The sequence below is a fragment of the Notolabrus celidotus genome, chromosome 11, assembly GCF_009762535.1.
Source record: "Notolabrus celidotus isolate fNotCel1 chromosome 11, fNotCel1.pri, whole genome shotgun sequence".
Taxonomy (NCBI): Eukaryota; Metazoa; Chordata; class Actinopteri; order Labriformes; family Labridae; genus Notolabrus; species Notolabrus celidotus.
In genome coordinates this window covers 27938668-27960175 of record NC_048282.1, presented here as the reverse complement: position 1 = coordinate 27960175, position 21508 = coordinate 27938668, and the positions used below count along the sequence as shown (strand labels likewise).

Sequence of the window (21508 nt, the reverse complement as noted above, 5' to 3'; positions counted from 1 at the left end):
AGCATACAGCTGGAAGGATAGTATCAATATTGTCATCAAAATTTCTGCAAAGAGACAAAAAAGCATTTTTCAAAATGTCTCTCTCAATGTCTTTTTAAAAGACATAATAATCAGCCTTTCTGACTGCACAGGTCCCTGAACCAAAACGCACTTATCTGCTTTCTTGTCTCACACAGGGATGCAGTTATTATTCATTTTAGAAGCCAGGGAGCTCACACATTTCATTGTCTCAGGAAGATTGTACTAGGATGGCTTTTTTTCTTGAGTAAAAACATTGCATTGATTAAACAGCACATTACACAGGAGCCACATACAGTATTTTTAACTGTGTGATCTATGAATGCTAACAATGCATTCAGTTCTCATGGTGCAGAGTACTACTGTGGATGTTCAAATTAGATGAGAGCCAAAATCATACAACTTGTATGCAATGTTTATGTAAAATGAAGTCTAATGCAGGCTGAATATAAATAAAAATGAATTTCAGATAAAGCTAAGGAGGACATTGAGAGGGGTGTAAGGTTAGCAAGGTTGCAGTATGATGGCAATATAAGGTACTGGGTTAAAAGAGTGCAGAAGGGGTCGCATTGCAGTGTGGGGGACTGAGCGTGGGGAAGGTGCAGGACCTGCCTGAGAGGAACTCAGCAGAGGACGAGGGGGCTGAAGAGGCACCAGAAGGAGGGAGGAGTGTAGAAGTTATGTGGCTGAGATAGGGGACAGGAGGAAGGGGAGGGGGGGGAGAAGGGAAGACAGATGATGTCAGAGGATCAGAGGTCCTCCGTCTCCGGCATGGAGGCCGTCTCAGAGAGGCGGGCGAGGACGCGCAGCATGGCTCTATTCTCAGCCAGGAGACTCTCGTTAACCCTCCGCAAGCTCTGGGCTTGAGCCAGAGCTGGGAAAGCCTGCACAGAGGAGCAGAGAGATATAGAGAGGGGCAGACAGGGGAAGCATGCAGGGGGAGCAGGGCTATGTGCAAAGAGAAGGACTCATTCAGACACTGTACACATATCCACTCATACAGGTATGCACCCACACAGACAGATGAAAACAATAACAGATCAGAGAGACTTATATAAACCAGTATTCATATAAGAGGGAGATTTTGAGAAGAGGTAGCAAAAGCTGCAACAAGCAAAGAAAATGATAAAGCTATAAACCCTGGGCTGTATGTGGAGAGTGGTGGACTGCTGGAGTGTGCAGTGTTTTAAAATGGGAGTAATATAAAATTCATAGAAATTCACTCCACTATGTCACATTTTGCAAAAGAGCCAGGTCAGTAATAAGTCAAAGGAAAAGAAATTATTCATTTCCTCCTCTCATTGGCTCGACTTCTTGAGGCAAACCTCAATGTGGTCGGATTGAAACATCTGTGGTTTGACGCCATTCCTGAGGGTAAACCACAACACACACACACACACACCACACACACACACACACACACACACACACACACACACACACACCCACACACACACACACACACACACACACACACACACACACACACACACACACACACACACACACACACACACACACACACACACACACTCACACACTCACACACTTAAAGAGTTTCAGGCTAACTGAACACAAGTTAGTAGATTTAGAAGATATAGCTGTGGCTAAGTTTTAAGGAGTATCCAGCTGCTTCTCAAAACACCAAGAACATTTATTGAAGCAATTTGAAACCAGTCTGGGGGCTCAGTCCTGAGAAGTTGGTTTCTTGGTATTAGAATAAAACTGTTCGGTTTCTTTTGACATGCCCTTGGCAAGAGGAAAGAGAACAGCAGAATGAGGCAAGAATACATAATGACCAGTATCCTTTATTAGACTATTTTAATATTGAGTCCTTTGATATGAAATTAGATCTGACCACACTCTCAAGTCCTGCAGATAAGTCTTCACAGTTGCTATTAATCAAGTTTCATAGGCTGTCAAGAATAATTCAGCCTGTCTGAGAGAAATGTAACACCCTGCTAAGCAATCTCACATTAGCATATCGATACTACTCCAACAGGGGAAACAGGACACACCAGTGCCTTTGATGTGAGACACCTGAATTTGGAATTCGTCGGCTACAAAGCCACAGTGTCAGCAGGTTCAGACCTCAGGAGGTCGTTCCAATCAGACTGTAATCAAACCCTTGATGTAGCCTTCAGGTCTGAAAAGTGCAGCCTACACTACAGAGTCTTAGACCTATTATTTTTAATGGAGTGAGTGGGATGACGCCACTAATTGAAGGAAAAGGTCTTCGGGTAGAGTTTTCTTCAAAACAAGATGATGTTCATTTTCTATAATATCTATGTAATAAGAGAAAAGAGACAATAAGCTTGTTTATGCTTCAGGGTCTAGCCACTGTGATTAACAAGTCACTACCACTATGACTTTAAAATGTCTTGTTAGCTTCCTGTTTCAAAACCAGCTGTCCATTTTTCCCGGAAGTACATTTTGTTTTAAATTTATGATACGAAACGAAAAGATAAAATGTAACAACATGAATTTGTCGATTGCTGTTCTAAAGCTTGTAACTCTCTTTCAGATAGTATCAGGTCTAGCTGACCATAGACATATAAAGAGTAGACGCAGCATCGACCGCTACTACCTATTGGCGCTGACGAGCCGTGGGGCCGCTATCCTGGTCCGGTCACCTGGTCCACTCAGTGTAATCAGTTTGGCAGGCGCAATTAAGTATCAGCGCATTTAATCAATCATAACTCGCTGAATGCTAAACTGATTTTCATGAGGGGTTTATTTTCTGCAAACGTCATACATGTAGGTATGATACAGGACACATGGTTCGGCGTATTTTAATATTCATAGTGGGCTTTACAGTAATAGAATATTCTGATATGTGATGTATGTGATGTATGATAAGTATTTTGCCACACAGTGCTCTGGCATCTTGAAGTCTCTGCTGCTTCAGTTTACATATACAGGTAGGATCATGGGTAGGATGACCAGGCCAAGATGGCGGACGTATTTTTTTCGCCCCAGCAGCCAATGCGGCGTCTACTCTTTATATGTCTATGTAGCTGACGTCTCATATTCTACTTCTTTGGTATAGTTTAAAGTTACAGGAGAAGTCGTGCTCATGAGCGCCATCTTTAGGCAAGGGGTGTAGTTGCCACTGAAACTTTGACGTATCTGTTACCTGCAGGAAGTTTTTTTCATTTACTTTAAACACATCATAAAAGCTGTTTTGATATTTGCCTGAAGAAGAAAACACAGACATTATTCCATATGAAATTCTGAAGTGTTGTTGCCGTTTCTTTTCTAGAGGGAGGAACGGGTTTGCAACAGTCTGACAGAGAAAAGCTCCCCCTTGTGGAGAATCTGTAAATTCTTCAACGTGGAGAAGTGACTTTGTGAGTGAGAGAGTGCTTTAATCTAAATCTATCATTGTTTTGTTTTTCTGTGATGTGTCCACACGTGTAAACATGCCTGAGTATCTGACAGAAAAGAACCGTGTTGGGGTGACAGGCAGGTGTCAATCACTCCTAAACTTCTCAGAGACCACTCACCATCCCCCCTCCCCTGAGACAGCCTGCTCTCAGGGCTGATACCCACAGCGGAACCGCACTGGGGCACCCTGCTGAGGGAACCGCGACAACACATCAAACATCTGTTGCTGTCATACCATACTTTTGCATGTGTTATATTTATAAGGATGTCATCACTGACTGCATGTTGTATTTTCTTACACTGGAGCCGGGATTTTATTCCTCTTGGGGAGCATAACAATGTTACTCTTACAATCAAATTATAGTCTCATTAATTTGTAACTGCTTTCAGAACACGTAGAGTCCACATCACTTCTCCTCGGGCCTTTCTCTGCTGCTCTGCCCTGTGTCTCTCTGAGAGGCAGAATACACACAGTGCAGTGAAGGAATGTCTCACAAAAGCAGGTCTTTGCTCTTGGAACGGGGTTCGGTATTCAGCTGGAACTAGGTCACAGTGTTCACCCCAACAGTGGGATAAGTGGAGCAGAGGAACAGTACAGGCTCCTCCTTAGCCTGGCAGGAAGTGGCCCAGCAGAATACTGTGGGTAATGAGCCTGAAGCATTAACCTTCCCTTTCTCCTTGACTCCAAATCCACCTGGCAAACCAAAAGCCCTGGGGTGGGCTACATGTGTGTCTTTTGCTCTGTAAAAACACTTTAGGCGTGCTTGATTTAGCACGAGTGAGATGGGCCTGGCTGGAGGTGTATTTTTTCAAATACTGTTAGTGTTTTTATGGGTCTGGAGAATCATCAACCAAATAAATGACAAGTCGCTTGTATTACAGGAAAAATGTGCCATTTATATCCAATGTGTGTGAGCAGTTTATTTTTGTGTGCACCGACCTTCATGTCCTCCTCCATGTTTGACACTCTTTTCTCAAGAGCTTGTTTTTCCTGTAAATAAAGACAAAACACCAAAATAAATATCCACTGTGTGAAAAGACCAAGACAGCTAAAAGAAAAAAGATATGGCTGTTTATCCATCCTGAAAGTGCAGAAAGTGCATGACAGAAAAAAATACCAAAATGTCAAAAGGTTACCAAGACTCTTACCCTCTTCTCCGTATCAAGTACTGAAGATCTCTCTGATATTCTTTCATGCCTCTGGAAGTTAGGATGGGGGTGTTATTGTGAAGTATCAGGGGAGATGTCAGGAATAGAATTGATTTTTGAACATGATTTCTAAAAGTTAACACACATGGTTGGAAACCTACATACCTGGGTAACTTTGTCCAGCTGGGAGCGTATCTTGATGAGCTCTTGTTTGCTATCCTGCAACCTGGACTTGAGCCTCTCGTTCTCATGCAAAGCTTCTGCATACATCTACAAATTTGAGAAATGGAGATGAGACATCTTCATTACAGCAACAGGATATCACACATCCACTAAACACCCGCCTCGTCCCACTCCCCTCAGGACGCAGGTACAGAGCACTGAGGAGCAGAAGGGCACGCCTTGGCAGGAGCCTGATCCCTGCTGTCATAGCGAGCCTGAACAAAAGGCCTCACTGAATGAGACGACTTTGACTGAGTGTTGATGTCTTCGTGGATGCTTTGTTGAGCTTACAGTGTATGTGCTTGAGTTTTTCTATGTCTGTGGAGATGCAGAAAGGTGCTGTGGAAAAGAATTTCCCCAAGGGGACAATAAAGTCTAAAGTCTAAAAGTCAATTCTGTTGTTTTATCATTTACACAATTTGTATTGATTCCTTTTTGTGACAATCAAGAAAAGTCTTGGACTTGAGTTCCACAACACTGCCATCGACACAATTTGTGTCCCAATACCTCCAAAAATAAATCTTTCTTCTTCACCAAAACAGGAGCTCACACAGCAATCATATTTCACGACTGCCAATAGCAGCTACTATTACCAAAAATGGAATGAAGAACTGATTTGAGACAGGATATTTTGTGGCAATAAAAGAACAGCCGTGTCATGTTAGTGAAAGATGAGATTTATTTTGTTCTAAGTGTCACCAAATAGTCCTTATTTAATTCAATTTTTTTTTTATCATTGAGTTTTGTAATGAAGTTCAAAAGACTTCTATATCATATATTGCACTGCCTCTTTAAGGTTGCTCAGGGTGATATGGTTTTGAGTTGAAGTAAAGGTGTCACATGAGTTTGATGTGCTGTTGTCCTAGGTTGATGAAGAGTCATTAAAGGCATCAGGACGCACAGCAGAAGTTGTCCTGTGCTCTTTCTTCCCCACAGCCCTCAAGTGTGATTTAATAGTTAACGCTGTTGAAGTGAAACAGTTCCGAAGAGATACTTAAACAAGTTACGAAGTTACACTAGTGTTGAGTAGAACGTTAGCCTAAGCTAGCAACATGATAGTGATAGTAGTTTTTAAGACTATAGTTTTTTAATTTTGAGTTAGAATTGCTTTAACAAGACAAAAACAATGCTTATCATTAAAAATTAGGATTTTATTAGTTTATAAAGTTGAACAAATTACAGATATTAGAAAACAGCTATTGTAAAATGACAATACAACAGTTAGTGAACAAACATAAAGCCTCATCTGCACAATTTTCAGCTGCTCCAACTTTCACATCTAACAACCATAGACTGTATAAATAATGGACGTAGTATCCGTGACGTCACCCATCTGTTCCTGAGCGCTGTTTTGAAGCCAATGGACGGTGGCAGCCATATTGGAAATGCGAAACTCAACCAGTCAAAGTGTGACATAAAGGGGCGGAGTTTGAGCCTCCTAGCCAACAGCTATGTGTTCCCGACCGGGAGTCCAGTCAGTCATGTCCTTATTTGGGCAAAACTCATAATCTTAATATCTTCTGCAACTGTCACGTTAGAAAAATATTCATCCCCCTGTACAGTGTGTGCCGATAGAGAAATTATCTACGTAGAGCCAAGCCGATTTTTTAACCAGGCTGTAAACATGTTTATTAATGCTGCAAAGATCGTCTTTTTTGAATTGGTGTCTATGTGGTTTCCGGTGTTTCTGCAGCCAGCCCCAAGCGGATTCTCGATGAATTCCAGTTTATAACACTTCCGCATGGGCTTCATAGTTTGAGACCGGAGGTTGCCACTTGCTAACAACCCAATACCCTAGTTAGCCAGCTTCCATAATTATCACACGCAGGCTAGTTAGTCTCAAGGATTCAAGGATTCATAGTCTGCGTCCATACTTGGCAAATGTAGCCTTGTTTACTTGTTTTGTTTCTTGACTAAAGACATTATAAGTTCATCAAACTAAAGTTAATTCCACTTACCACATTGGCATATTATTTTACAAGCAATTTAAATCACGAGAAATAAGACAAAAACACTTGCTTATATTTGAGTTTTTGCAGTGTGACACACCTAAATGTTACAAGCTTTGTGACAGAGGCTGTTTGTTTATTCAAATAAAAAGAAATATTATTCTCATTATTTAAAAAGCACTGAAAACAAACTGCTCTAAAGTCAAATATAGAAATTCAATGTGTATGTTTCTGTGAATATTCACTGAAATATCTCAAAGGAAATATTCTGATAAAGCTTAAAGCTCCTGTGAGGAACTGTGAAAAAATGGGGAAAAAATAGCTTTGTCGTCAGCATGCTGTTAGTTGTCTTGTCTGGCACTTATCCAAGTGGTTACAAGCTTTAAAAAATAAAATATACAAATACTTCATTTTGTTGTTGATGGTCTTCTTCACTTTTGTAGGTCATGAAGAGGCATCACTATTCATTTCTGATTCATAACCAGACAAACCTCCTCACGGGGCTTAATTATCTTAAATCAATCATTTCAAATTTCTAGTGGCCTTATTGGAATGCTACAAAAGTAGAAAAAAATCAGCATCCAACAGGCATATTATGGGCAGCTTGTTTAAAGTGAGGTATGAGTTACCTTCTTATAGTCTTTGGTGGTTGAGTCCTCCTCCTGTCTGTTAAGAGCGCCCAGCCTTGTCTCTCTCTTCGAGTAGGAACTGGTACGGCCCACTGGTTTGTCTGTAGCACTTTCACCACTGGAGTCATATCTAAATTCAACACAGCCAGTACACATTTTTCAGAATACAGAGCATGTATTTTTTGTAAGGAAATATAGATATGTATCATGAAATGTAAATGAATGCTGAATCCGTACCTTGACAATCTGTCATGCTGAAAAACACAAAGAAAAAATCTTATTAGTTTGATCATTCTGCACCACAGCATGGGAACAACACAGTGTAAAAAAAAAAATTCTGATGGTTGCATCAAGATTTATTTGCTTGATAAGACCCAACAGAGGCTTGGCAGTGAAATATTTTTCCATTTTGGGACCGCAGAGAACAAAAACAAAACTTCCAAGTGAATTATCACAGCGTGTTCAGAGACCTGAAGTCCCAGAGGGAAGAAGTGCATGAAGAACGGAGATATAATTCACCCCAACACTGCAGCGACAGGGTTCGTACAGGTCAAACCTCCCGGTGAGCCCGGTTAATCTCTTAGAACAGGCGGCAGCCACGAAAATGCCTACAGCATAAAGATGACATCATGACATCAGAAGTTAAGTATCTCCTGTGTGGCTGGTCGACGTCTGACCCCAGACAGCAGACTGATAGCAGACTGTCCTGGCAGTTTTTTTGCAGTGGCTAGCCCAGTGAACGGAGCTGCCAAGCTGCCTGTTGAAATCAGAATTTGTTTTCCATCTCACCGAGGAGTCAGGATATTGGGCTAAAATCAGAGGATCTGTTTGTGTATTTCTCAGGGCTGTGTTTTAGAAATCATGTTACCTCAAAGATGTTCTTTATTATTCAGCACAGAACTGGTACTGCTATAGTGTGAGTCCCCTACCTTACAACACATTTTTACATCATACATTTTATAAGCTGTGTAAAAAGGTCTCAAAACCCACCCAGGCTTTTTGTCAGACATTTTTTTCTGAATCAAATAAAACTGAATTAATAGATAACCTACTGCTGCCAGCCTTTTGATGCATGATGCACAAGTGTTTTGGGATACCGATACCAGTACTTTAAAGTGCAACTTGCAGGTTGGAGACCCCAGAGATTAAATGTGTATGAAAATGATTTTGAAAGATTTTACTCAAAGCAGTTTAGGAATTATTTCCCTATAGTATCTTCCAGAGTCATATCTGCAAGTTTACTTTACTTCTGCATCAAAAACAGACAACCGAGTGTGACAAAGTATAAGTATAATAAATTTGGATCTAAATGCCAGTTTTGTCAACAAAGAGAAAGAAAATGTTTATCCATCAGTAAATGACCGACCTCTAGCTTTTAACTAAATATGTTAGAAGTCAAAGAGACAGGATTAGGAGAAATACTGGCGACTGGAGAGATGCTAAGTTGAGGAGCAATGAGACCCAGCGGAGTTAAGTTATTTTAGTCTCAAGTCCCAAGTCATCAAGTCTGCATCTGAGTCACCAAAGAAGAATCCCAGTCTTGTCTGAGTTGGGTCCCAATCAACCAAGTCCAAGTTTAGGCATCATGGCAGGAACTGTTGCTAAACAAGGTGGCTAGTGCAAACCCATGACAACACTTGCTCAAAACTGAATCATTTATGGTGACCTTATACAAAAAAGTCTTTATCAATTCCGAATGCAGTCAGTGTTCAAATCATCACTGCTGAAATTCAAGTCAAGTCACTAGTCCTGAAAATAAGAACTCTAGTCCAACTTCAGTCCAAGTCCTGGACTTCACAACACTGCTTATAACACAACTTATATCAGAATCAGAAATATAAGAAATATAATTCAGTCATTAAAGCTACTCCTATACACAATAAGTAAGAATATCAAATAATATTAATAGAAGAAGTAATTAATAGGATACAATAAGATTTCATTGTATAAATACAAATACAATGAAAATAATGATAATAAGTATGTACAGAAGACAAAGTAAGCTATGTAGAAAATACATGGTTAAAGTCCCCGGAGATCAGGAAGAGGGCACTCTGGTGGTCTGTCTGGAGTCTGGCTATGGCAGTGTTGAGAACGCTTATATGCCCCCTCCCCACAAAAGTACTTGTGCTTTCTTCACCAGAACAGTAACTCACACAGCAGTTATATTTCATGGCAGTCAACAGAGACCACTATTACCAAAAAAGGAAGGAAGAACTGTTTTTAGATAGTAGTGTTAGCAGAGAACTGCAGTGTCATGCTAGTGGAAAGTGTGACGTTAGCCTGAGCTAGCATAGTGTCAGTATTGTGAGTTTGAATTAAACATTTTAAGGTTGTATTTTTTATTGAGGGTTAAAATCACTATAACAAGTAAAGACAAAGAAATAAATTAGTGCGTCATCAAAAATAAGTCAGCTGTTTCTGGATCTTACTTTTTGATGGTTAGCATGTCTTTAGGATACTGAACCAGGCAATATATAATAACATTCAGACCTCATTTGGAATAGCTATTAAATTATGATAATAAATAAATGTATATGGTAAGTGTTAATAAAAGGAATGTCTCGCTTTTTTAGTCACCTTTTTTCTGGTACCAGAAGGGTTCTCTGAATCCATTATTACTCAGGTTTTGGAGACGGTAAAGGAATGGATGAAAAATGGAATAGGAAAACTTCAGAGACTGAAATAGAGACACAGATGATGCTATTATGAGGCAAGGCTGATCCATGATGTCTTTGCAGTATCTGATGCAGTCTCATAAACTGTTCTCCTTAGTTCAGATATTTGAAGCTGCTGCCTTGCCAAAGAAACGAGGCTTTAAACACCTATTTTTGGAAACAGCTTTGCAATAAACGTCTTGTGTGGTGGTCCAAGATGTACAAGACAAGAAGCAGATGTAGGTGCAAAGTGTGCTTTCTACAAGGACAATTGATGTCAAAAAGACCAGAGCTCACAGTTATTCATGCGCTCACATTTGGCTAGTTGGGGGATATTTCACGCAGTGTCAAAGGAGCAAGTGTTTACATAACTGAGCCAGCGCTGCCTGTCCTTATGTGGTCATGTGCTTTAGCAGAGCCATCCAGGAAAAAACAGACCTCTATGACCTCAGATGAAAAAGGGCCAAGGATGGGGGCAGAGAGAGCTCACTTGTTCCGATATGTCTGCAAGACTGAGGAGATTCCTCTGCAAGATTAGGTGAAAATGCATAAATCAACCGGGGGTAACTGGCTGCCTGGTTTTCATGAATAATTCATCCCAAAGTCTGCTTTCAGGGAACTTTTTCCTCAACCCCTCTTCACCATATTCTTTTAAGATTATTAGCTCCTGTTGGAAAAACTATTTCACGCTATAGGATTAGCAAATTGATTACTTTTTCAAGTAATGACATCACAAGTATGTTTGGCGGGGTTTAAAGGACCCACAACATCGCAAAAAGGAGGAACACATTGTCTTACATGTATGTCTGCATTATGAGGCGTTTCTATCTAAATTGAACCACAGCCAGTAACTGTATCATAGTTGAAATTCTACGTCTGATAGCAGCTGCAGCAGAGTGATTCCCTTGTTAGGAGAAGAAGAGAGGAGTCAGAAGTGGCCTTTGAGGCTCAGCAAACTATGTGAGGCAGAGCAGATGCAGGAGGGGAATATTAACTGGAGGGGGAGAAAAAACAACAGAGTGTCAGGCTGATGGAAACAGCCTCCAAATGGGTGCATACTTGAATCACAGGCGCTCTGTAAACACCTCCAGTTTTATGGTTTGCCAGGACCGATATCATGCACACCATGCAGGGGGGGGGGGGGGGGGGGGGGGGGGGGGATGAGGGAAGGATTGCATGAGCTCAGTGTTTACTCGATAATGTTGCAGCAGTTTGCAGGAGCTAGTGAAATCATCATCAGAGGACTCTTCACCCATCCTCTCATCTCTTTTTGATTTTCCACCTTCCTTTTGTCACAGCATCACTGCTTCAGAGCAGACTGAATTTCGCAGTAGGAAAATGTGAGCCACACACCTCAATGCTCTCACACACACTCACACTCACACACACACACACACGCACACGCACACGCACACACACACACATACACACAGACACACACACTTTTCACCCAGACCATTGGGACAAAAACAGTGCACACAACCATAAAAGACGTTTCTTCCACATTCACTCACCTTTCCTTACTACAGCTGCTCCTCCTTCTCTATTAACTCTTTACAGTACACGTGAGGCTGTCCTGCAACTGAGATAATACCCGGTTTAAAAGCACTGACTCAATGTGCCTCAACTTCAGTCGTGAAAAATACTCAGATGTGTCAGTCAAGTAAAAGTGCAAATAACACAGAGTAAAACCTCACTCTAAAAACTGAAAGTCCCATACTTTTTAATTGCGTAAGTAAACTTGTTATGCATCTATGTGTAAATATGTTACTGTTGTAGCTGGTCCAAGTGAAAGTGATGGGTTATTCAAGTGGTTGGCGATCTCAGGGTCAGGTCCCATTTGAAAAGGTCACAACAACTGACCTTATGAATGGTCCAAAGAGTGGCAGCAGAGCACAAAGAGAGGAAAAACTTTTATTTTTCATCTCCAGTTAAATTGTATTTTCCTCACTTTCACCAATCTTTTTTGAGTTGAAAGTCCTCTGCCTCACAACTACCAACTACCTGAGAATTTTCTGTAGGATGTGTTTTTTGGAAACTTTTAACAACTCATACAAACCAGAATGCATCATTAGTGTTTGTTTTGTAATAGCTTATTAGTTATATTTCCTTTTAAAGGTCAGGAAGTTGTGCAGTGACCAATTTACTACTCTTTTTAAACAGAAATGGTCGAAATTGAGTGCAAGGATTATGGAAACTGCAGGTAGGCAAAGTCAAATTGGTTTGTTGAGTCTGGCTACCATTAGCAGAGCTGGCACCACCAGCCTTCGGCCCTAATTGTGGATTAACTTCCACGTGCTCCGGTCGAGTGGTTATATGTCAGTTTAACCAAAGTCAGCCTATATACAACTTTATCCTCATTTTCTGGATCAAAATACAGCCAGACCGCTCCGCGCTACAAGATGCCATCTGTTATCTCTGCTTGTTTACATGCAGGTAATAGTGCATTATAGCATTACAGCCCCGGATAGTGGCTGCACAGCTGAGACACATGTGACAGACATATTGGGTCTACAATTCTAAAGATATAAATAGCTTATTTAACTGACTTGTAATTCTGGTGTTGACTTTTAAAATTGTAAATGGCACTGCACCCTCCTATCTCATTGACCTGGTGGACCTATATGTGCCTGCTCGGGCACTTCACTATCAGAGGACTGGCCTTTTAAGTGCCCGAAAGAAGACTACTGGTGAGCGGACCTCTCCACTCTGTGCACCCACTCTATGGAACAGTCTCCCTGTTGACATTAGATTGTCATGTTCGGTTGATGTATTCAAAGCAAAGCTGAAGACCCACCTGTTTACTGTTGTTTACTACTGATGTTTCTTATGGTGTGTTGTGTATTTGTTTGTTATATGATTTTAAGCTTTGAAAAGCACTTTTAATTGAAAGCGCTCTATAAATTTAATTATTATAAATTATTATTACCAAAGGGGACAACGTTAAATCAGTGAGCAAACATCCCTACATTAAAAAGTTTGCGTAAAAGTAAAATGTCAAATGTCAAATGTACTTCAATAGTTCAGTCAACCTGTGTGGCTGTGGCTGTGGCTCGGTAGTAGAGTGGGTCGCTCAGTTCCAGCTCATGCAGTCACATGGGCAACACTCTGAACCCCAAATTGCTCCCAGAGCCACAGCCAACAGAGTGAGAATGCATATGAATGGGATTAGTTAATAGTGATGGGCACTTCACACAGCATCTACTGCCATCAGTGTGTGACTGTAGTGTGAATGGGTGAATTGGACATGTTAAAGCACTGAGTGGTCAGAAGACTGGAGACAGGGCTGTATAAGTACAGTTCATTCCCCATATATCTAAAGTAGCATTACACAGAAATACTCAGTTACAGCTCAAGTGCCTCACTTTTACAATACTTGAGTAAATAAACTTTGCTTCTCTTCATCTCTGAGAACATCTGCCAAAAGATGAGTGTCATCCAATTATGCAAATGTGTTCCTGTTTATATTTCCTGCGGTTCACAGCTGTAACACAGATTGTATTGAACTAAAGAGGACCAGGTTTGTTCTCATCAAAACATTGGAGAGATCTAAAAATACTTCGTCAATCTGACTCCACGCCCCTCTGCATCACATTTTCTCTCCCATGAAAACTGCGATCAGATTTGGGCTGACATCATGGAAAATTAATTCCTGAGTTTCACCATGGATACGGCACAGAGAGGCTGACACTGTAGGAGAAAAGTGCAGAAAAAGTGACAGCATCGACTGGAACCATTCACCTTACTTTAAAGGCAGAGTCTGAAGGGTAAAGCATGATGTTATATATATATATGGAAAAATGTGCTGCATTTTTGACATTTTCCTCCGTCCTTTTAAATGTGTTTGTGACACACAGAGTTCAGCTCGGTCTGCCGCTCTGACATGAACACAACAGTCAAACAACGCCCATGAGAATACACCACTTAGACAGAAAAAAACACAACAGGAAATTACACAAGGAATGTGTTAATTCGAAGGTCTCTTCCAGAACGTTTGGTCAGACTGTCAGAGCCGAAGAGAGAATACTCGCCTTTCTTTTACAAGACATCTAATAAAGTGCAATAATGAGTGGTTCAATAATTATTTCATCATTACAATAAAGCACTAAAGTGAATCAGCTGAGGTCAATTACTCATCCTAACTGCACATAATTACATCAGAATTAGGAAACGTTAAAGCTCCTGTGATGAGTTTTTAACTGCTTATAAAACAGACTGAAATAAATGGTGACGGCTTTCAATGATCCATAAAAGTAAATTAGACTGTTTGCAAAAAGATTGACAGTTTCTTCTTTCATATTTTAACGTCTGTAAGTGCTGTGTGGAGGTAGCTGTCAGGCAAGGCAATTTACAGCACGACAACCGAAAGCCTTATACTTTTTCAGACTTTCATCATGAGTGATATGCTGTACTCTATGTTTAAATAAAAGCAGCAAAACACAACTCACACATGTACAGGATAAGATAAGCAGTTTTTTTAGAGGTATCACTTTGTCCACAGGGGGCGCCAAAATTGATAGAGAGAGTTTCTTACAGGAGCTTTAATGAAATAATAAAATGTTTGCTATTTTCAGGGCACATGGTGTCACATTCATATATTTTTAAAAGCTGTTTTATTCTGCAAATCAACCTTCCTTTTCTTATATTAATGCATTATATTGTCTATAATGTGTTGTATCTAAAAAGCAACAATTGCTCATATCTAAGAGGCTGAAATTTGGTATTTTTACTGAAAACAAAATTGTCAGAAATATAGTTTGATTCACGTTCAAAAAACAAGTTGATACTTAATTGTTGGAGCTCTATTTTGCAGTTTGTGCTGTCATCAATTTAGATTTCCTATAATAATCTTGTTCATTGATCAATCTCTGACACTTTCAGGAAATAAAGTGTTATCTTAGATGTTAAGATGCTGAGTAAATGAACTGACACTTCTATAAAAATCATACATTTATGCAGCTTTTTTACATTAAAATAAGGACACAGAGATAACCACAAAGATTAAAATCTGCAGGAGAAACCTCCTGATCTTACTCTGTAGTTTTTGTCTGTTGGGGATGGAGAGGACGGTGGTGACTCTGTCACTGACTTCCTGGTGCGACTCACGTCCTTGGAGCGCGGGTAGTATGATGACATTTCCCTCCACATCTGCCCTCTTTTCACAGGTCAACTTCTACGGTAAGAAACAGCGAGGCCACGGCCAGTTAAAAGCTGCACGGACGCACAGATTCCCTCAAGCAAGAGTGACGCAGATGCCCATGACTGTGCTTCCAGGGAATCCTCAGCAACAACAGGTGTGTACGTTAAAGAGAGTGTACGTGCTTTTAGTCCAGCTTCGTACTCTGCAGAGAGCGACAGCTAAGTTTGATAGGAGTTCAGATCTTCAGTGTTCAGACAGTGAAGTAATAATCAGATAAAAATGCAAAAAAAACCCAAACAAAGTTATCTCTGTTGATCACAAAACAGAGAAATAACTGTTGAGTTAAAGCAAACAAATGATCATATCTTGTTTCCGCTCTGTCAACACTGAAGTCTCTGATGAAATGTGAAAAAGTCCAAAAGGAAGCAGCCAAGAGAGAAAAGTTTGTTCCCAATGCTGCCTCTTCCAATGTTTCCCAAAGTTATACACTCTCTCTCTCTCTCTCTCTCTCTCTCTCTCTCTCTCTCTCTCTCTCTCTCTCTCTCTCCCTTCACTGCTTGGTCACCCTCCCAGTCCCCCTCCCCCTTGTACCCTCTCCTCTCCCCCTCTTCTCCCTCCTGTCTTCAGTGTTGGCAGCCAGCCAGAGGCTGTGCTATGGCAGCACTCGGCACCAAGGGCTAAAATTGTCCACTGATGTGGACGGGGATAAGGGGAGGTGGAGCACAAAGCCAGAATGGAGAGGAAGAGCTGCAGTGGTTTGTGTTGTGAAAGGTCAACACGGCGTATTACCTGAGGAGCCATCATCAACCAAGAGGTGTCAAGTAACTGTGTGCGCCCTGCAGTGTGATGGAGAGGGGTGCTGTTAGTGTGAGTGTTAACACAGAGTACTTGTGCCAGGTTCCCCTGAACCAAATGATGTTGAATCTATTTAGCCCCATGGCTCATCACGCAGCCTTAATGAGCTCTGCAAAAAAAAAGAAGGTTTTTGATACATCTTTTGAGGAAGTCACCACCTCGTTAGAGAAATCATTCTGAGGACTTGGCTTATTTACTTTCTATCAAAGTAAGATTGAGTGGTTGATGCTACCTTTATGTCAAGAAACAGGGAAAACAGCTCATCAAAGATCAAAGATGGAGGTAACAAATTTAACCGGTTTAGAAAAGAGAATCAGTCCGGGTTTACAGCGGTTGTTGCAATGCTGAGGCAGGAGATGGCGTAGGACTTCAGACCTATACCCTCATACCCCAGCCAATCCCTAGCCTGTATATAGTGTTTCATGAATTAAAGGAAGGATCTTGAAAATCGCATGTTTTGTCTCTTTACCTACAAAAATTGATGAGCTTCAATCTTTGGGAAAAGCCTCAATTGCTTTTTTTCCCCAGTAGAGTATTCGACATTTATTGAAACAGGAAGCTCTAAAATGATTTCCTTTAAAGCTCCTATGAGGGATTTTAAGCTAGTTATTCAACAGACTGAAATTAACACTGATGCCTCTTTTGGACCTATAAAGCAAGGGAAGCCATCAGCAAAAGACTGATTATTTCTACATTATAAATTTGAAGCCCTGAAACCAGTGAGGCAGGGTAGGCATCAGATAAAGTGATTGAAAGAGTGGCAGCAGAGCACAAAGAGAGGAAAAACTTTTATTTTTCATCTCCAGTTCAATTGTATTTTCATCACTTTCACCAATCTTTGCTTTCTTCATGAAGATGTTATTGAGTTTGCCCCGGACTTCACACGGCTGAGATGGCCTTTGTTTACATTTTCTACCACGAAAAATTCATGATGAGTGAGACATTTGAGTATTCTTTTTGTCGTTCCTCTGACTCGCTCTGTCTTTGGTAAAAGTGCTTTTAATGTCTTCGCTCCCTCTTCTTGGTTTGAGCTTCAGGGTCGCCTGAAACTGGATTCTTTAATTCGATTGGAAGATTTCAAAACTAGGATAAAAGAGGATCTGATCAGCTTGTGCACATGTTTGAGAGCTTAACACTGCTAATTTATAAATCGACGTAATAGTTACTTGTCACCATATGTTTTGTCCTGTTCTATTTGTGAAACTTTTTATGCTGCTGTCTTGGCCAGGACTCCCCTGTAAAGGAGACATTGTATCCTAATGGGACTATTCCTGGTAAAATAAAGGTAAAATAAAAAAAAAATAAAAAAAATTAAAATAAGCAGGGACACTACTTATACGGGATGAATAAACAGGAAAGAGATAAGACTTGTCAGGGGGTGCAAAAATTAACACAAACCAGGACGTTCCAAATAAGAGCTCAAGCAGCAACCTTGGATTTTAGAAATGAAGCCAATACTGAAGTGCAAAAAAAAAAAAAAAAAATGCAGTTCCTCAAGTGTCCACTTGAGGCTGGCTCCTTAAGCCCATGAGACCCCATTAACACCCATGTTAAAATGCCAAATTTTACAGCACAATTAAACATGTTTACAGCCTGGTACAAAAAAATGTTTTGGTCTATATATTGAATTTATTCGTACACACTGTATGTGGTTGATTATTATTATAATTAACTTGTATGGAAGATAATAAGACTACAAGTTTTTGAATAATTGTGCATAATAGGAGTCTTGGTTGACCTCACTGACAGGTGGACATATTGTGACTATAAGCCAGAAAGCTGAGGGCCCTCTTCATCTCCTCCTCTTTGACTCTGCCTCTTGCTAGTTCATCAAAAGCTAGGTTGAGTCAACCCCAATATGGCAACCACCATTGATGTGCTTCAGAACTCCTTTTCAGATACCAATTGGTGACGCCACTGAGACCAGGTCCATTCTATTTAGGAGCTTTAAACAAACAAGATATATGGTGTTAAGAAATTACCTTCACAGGTGCTGATCAGCAGATGTAGGGCTAGTCGTTTCCTGTAACTAGTCTTAAAGCTGGGTTAAGCATTTAAGATGCTGGCTGCAACTTCATTATTACCAATACAGACAAATCATGAGAATATTGTAATGTTCCTTTAAACAACCCTGCAGCCCCCTCTCACTTTCTCCTCATGGCCTGCACAAGCCAGCCTGTGCTGTATTCCTTTTATAGTGAGGTTTGCAGAGCCTTGCTGTTCCCTAACTCCCTTATCCATGCTCAGGGCGAAAAAACATTCAAAGAGAGATAGGAGTGAGAAAAATGAAACCAAAACACAGAAAGAGAACAAAACAGGGAGTGACCAAAACGTGATGATGTAACTAAGATGAGCTGGTTTGTGCTGTTACTTTAGTCTTAAGTTCATCCTGAGAGGTTTATGTTCATACTTTGGTACCTTGACCATCCTGTATTGTATCAACACAGCTCTGTTTTTGCAGATGGTTTGAGATATGATCATGTCAGGTCCAAAATCTTCAGTTGTAGATAATAGCCATCTTAGATAACCAACAGATTTGTAAAACATATTGATCTACAGAGACAATCTACTGGAAACTGAAAACTGCTCCTGGAGGGTTTTATTAAGAGTTGATCTGAGCTGGAGTTCCCCCTGTCTTGTCCTCACTCCTATTGTCTCAGGACTTTCCACCAGATATTGCCTGTCTGCAATTAATGAATACAAAAAAATAACCACTAAGTTTATTCCATTTTGGACTTAATCTGGTAAAGAAGGAATGATCTAATCGCTGAATCCCCACCCAGATTTTAGTTGCACTGTAGAAGAAAAACTAGCTGGAAGGAAAGTCCTGTCTTCTCAGTTTCATCTTAAAGTAGCAGAATCTTCTGAGTGACTTGCTCTACACCTGTCTCTCTCTCAGTCGCTCAGAATCAATGTGGAAAATCTGCTCCGATCATCATGGAGTCATGTAGAGGTCGGCCACGATGATGGGCCGCCTGTCATGCTTCTGATGAAACCTTGCTGCTCGGTATGATTATCACAGACCGATATAGTCCTCTCTGTAACGCTGAGAGACTCTCATGTTACTAACAGATCTCTCTGTCAGATTCCACCATGGGGGACAGCTGAACCAATGGCCTTGAGTCGGCTCACAGGGAAACCAATTTCCTTTCATACTGTACTGTATAATCTTGTAAAAGTCACCCTCGGCTGCCTTATCATTCCTGTGTCACCTCTGCTTCCTGCTCTCTGTGTCGTCTATTTTTATCTCCGTTTTAGAAAGACAAACAAATAGAATATCCACTGCGTGAATTGCCAGGTTGCACCCAGTTTGAAGGAATTAGCAATGCGGATCAGGGTCAGGGTTTTTCACATGCAGCACACAGGTGGAGAATGAAAGAGCATAAGAAAGTCAATCCCTTCCAAATCCAAGGCTAAGACCGAGCCGAGAGCGTCTCACTTTTGCCCAATAAGGTATGGAATGCTGAGACACCTCGGCCATGTGATGTGAAGAAGCAAAGCGACTCGGAGGGAGAAAAGGGGGGCAGGACTGTCTTTCTGTGAGACATTATCCAGCACTTCTACTTAAAAAGAGTCTCTGAACACATGCTTCACATCCACGATTGCCGTGCATCTTGAAATGTTGCATCAGAGATCTGAGCTCAGCTGCCTTTGAAGCATTACTAAGGCTTCAGGCGAGGGGGAAACAGGACGTGAATATGAAACAATGACGCCGATGAATATTGAGCAGAAAATGATGGGGCATTAAGATGTAAAATATCTGTCATCATTATGCCTTTTCATAAATACGACATATTCTTAATTATCTTTTTTTACAATAGCCAAAAGATGCAATTCATGTACTTAAATACATCACATCATTCTCAAAGGATCTCAGTGTATCAGTCAGTACTTAGAATTAAGTCAACTGTAAATATCTGTGAACACAGGTGTGAAAAACAAAATAATTGGATATCTTTTGGCTCCATCTAGTGGCACAAAAGGAAAACAACAGTGGGAATCATCAAGCAAAATAGCTCTTGTCATATTTTTCTTCTCTGTGGCCTCCTGTGATTGTTAAAGAAGTTTCCACAAACCTCTGAAGAGTTGAAGTCTGATCCTTCAGCATCCCAGCAGCTCCGCCTCTGTTGCTGCTTTGTTGTAAAGTTGGGCTGTGCTGTTTCATCAACAGGGTTCTGATTCTCATCTCTCCACCATCTCTCACCGACTGCACATAGAAGGAAAGATGGAGGGAAAATTAAGCTTCTCTGTGATAGTAAAAAAAGAGTACTGAAATAAAAGTGAAAAAGACGCAGTTCCCTCTGTCTTTCAGCACAGTTTACCTCTTCAGTATAAATTACTTCTTTTTATTCTACCAAACTTCATGTTGGAAGGTCCATTTCCTGAAAATTGTGCATTATTTCTTTTTTCCCCATCTTAAAATCTAGAACATGGGTTCCCAACCTTTTCAACGAGCAACCCCCAAAATGACAGTGCCAGAGTTTGGCAACCCCCCCACTGTCCCTCAAGGTTAAATGCTGCTCACAGCTGCATCCAAGCACTAATAGACTGATCCAAAAATGGAACTTAGAACAACACGAAAGAAAACAACAGTCAACAACTATATTATAGTATTAGTAATCTATAAAAGGCTAAAGTAGAATACGAGTAATCTTCAAGTTTAGAATGAAGCAACTGTCATGAGTTACTTTTAAGATTTGTTCATTGTTTCTGTGTTATTTGTGGTCTTCTTGTGTCACACCTGTGTTGATTACCCTGTGCATTTAGTTGAGGCATCTTACCTGCGACTCTTCCCTGTGTCCTCTGTGTTTCTTGTGAATTTACACTAGGTATGTTTTGGTTTTATCTCCTGTTGTTCTTTTGTTCATTTTTTTGTTTGTTTGTTTTAATTTAATTTCATATTATTATTTAGTTTTGATGATGAATGTTCTTGATTTTATTCCCTGTAAGGTTACCTAGGTGACTTGAAAGGTGCCTCCAAATAAAATGTATTATTATTATCATTATCATCATCATCATCATCATCATCATCATCATCATCATCATCATCATCATCAATCATCATCATCATCATCATCATCATTATTATTATTATTATTATTATTATTATTATTATTATTATTATCATTATCATTATCATTATCATTATTATTATTATTATTATAATTATTATTATTATTATCATTATCATCATCATCATCATCATCATCATCATCAATCATCATCATCATCATCATTATTATTATTATTATTATTATTATTATTATTATCATTATTATTATCATTATTATTATCATTATTATCATTATTATTATCATTATTATTATCATTATTATTATCATTATTATCATTATTATTATTATCATTATCATTATCATTATCATCATCATCATCATCATCAATCATCATCATCATCATCATCATCATTATTATTATTATTATTATTATTATTATTATTATTATTATCATTATCATTATTATTATTATAATTATTATTATTAT

At 39.9% G+C, this 21508-nt stretch overlaps 1 protein-coding gene across 4 annotated transcripts in view; it reads right to left on the bottom strand.

Annotated features, from left to right (window-relative positions):
- Positions 1-21508, bottom strand: part of LOC117821355 (protein phosphatase 1 regulatory subunit 12B-like) — a 29452-nt gene that overhangs the window by 5184 nt on the left and 2760 nt on the right. The window contains exons 5-11 of one of the 4 annotated variants that reach the window (XM_034695559.1): positions 20083-20213; positions 7592-7608; positions 7355-7484; positions 4720-4824; positions 4555-4605; positions 4346-4396; positions 3525-3595 (exon numbers count right to left, since the gene is read on the bottom strand). In XM_034695559.1, coding sequence (XP_034551450.1) covers positions 3554-3595; positions 4346-4396; positions 4555-4605; positions 4720-4824; positions 7355-7484; positions 7592-7608; positions 20083-20213 — 527 coding nt within the window. In that variant the 3' untranslated portion in view covers positions 3525-3553. Of the gene's footprint in view, positions 1-3524; positions 4397-4554; positions 4606-4719; positions 4825-7354; positions 7485-7591; positions 7609-20082; positions 20214-21508 lie in introns of all 4 variants that reach the window. The other 3 variants (XM_034695560.1, XR_004632954.1, XM_034695558.1) reach the window with 3 other exon arrangements.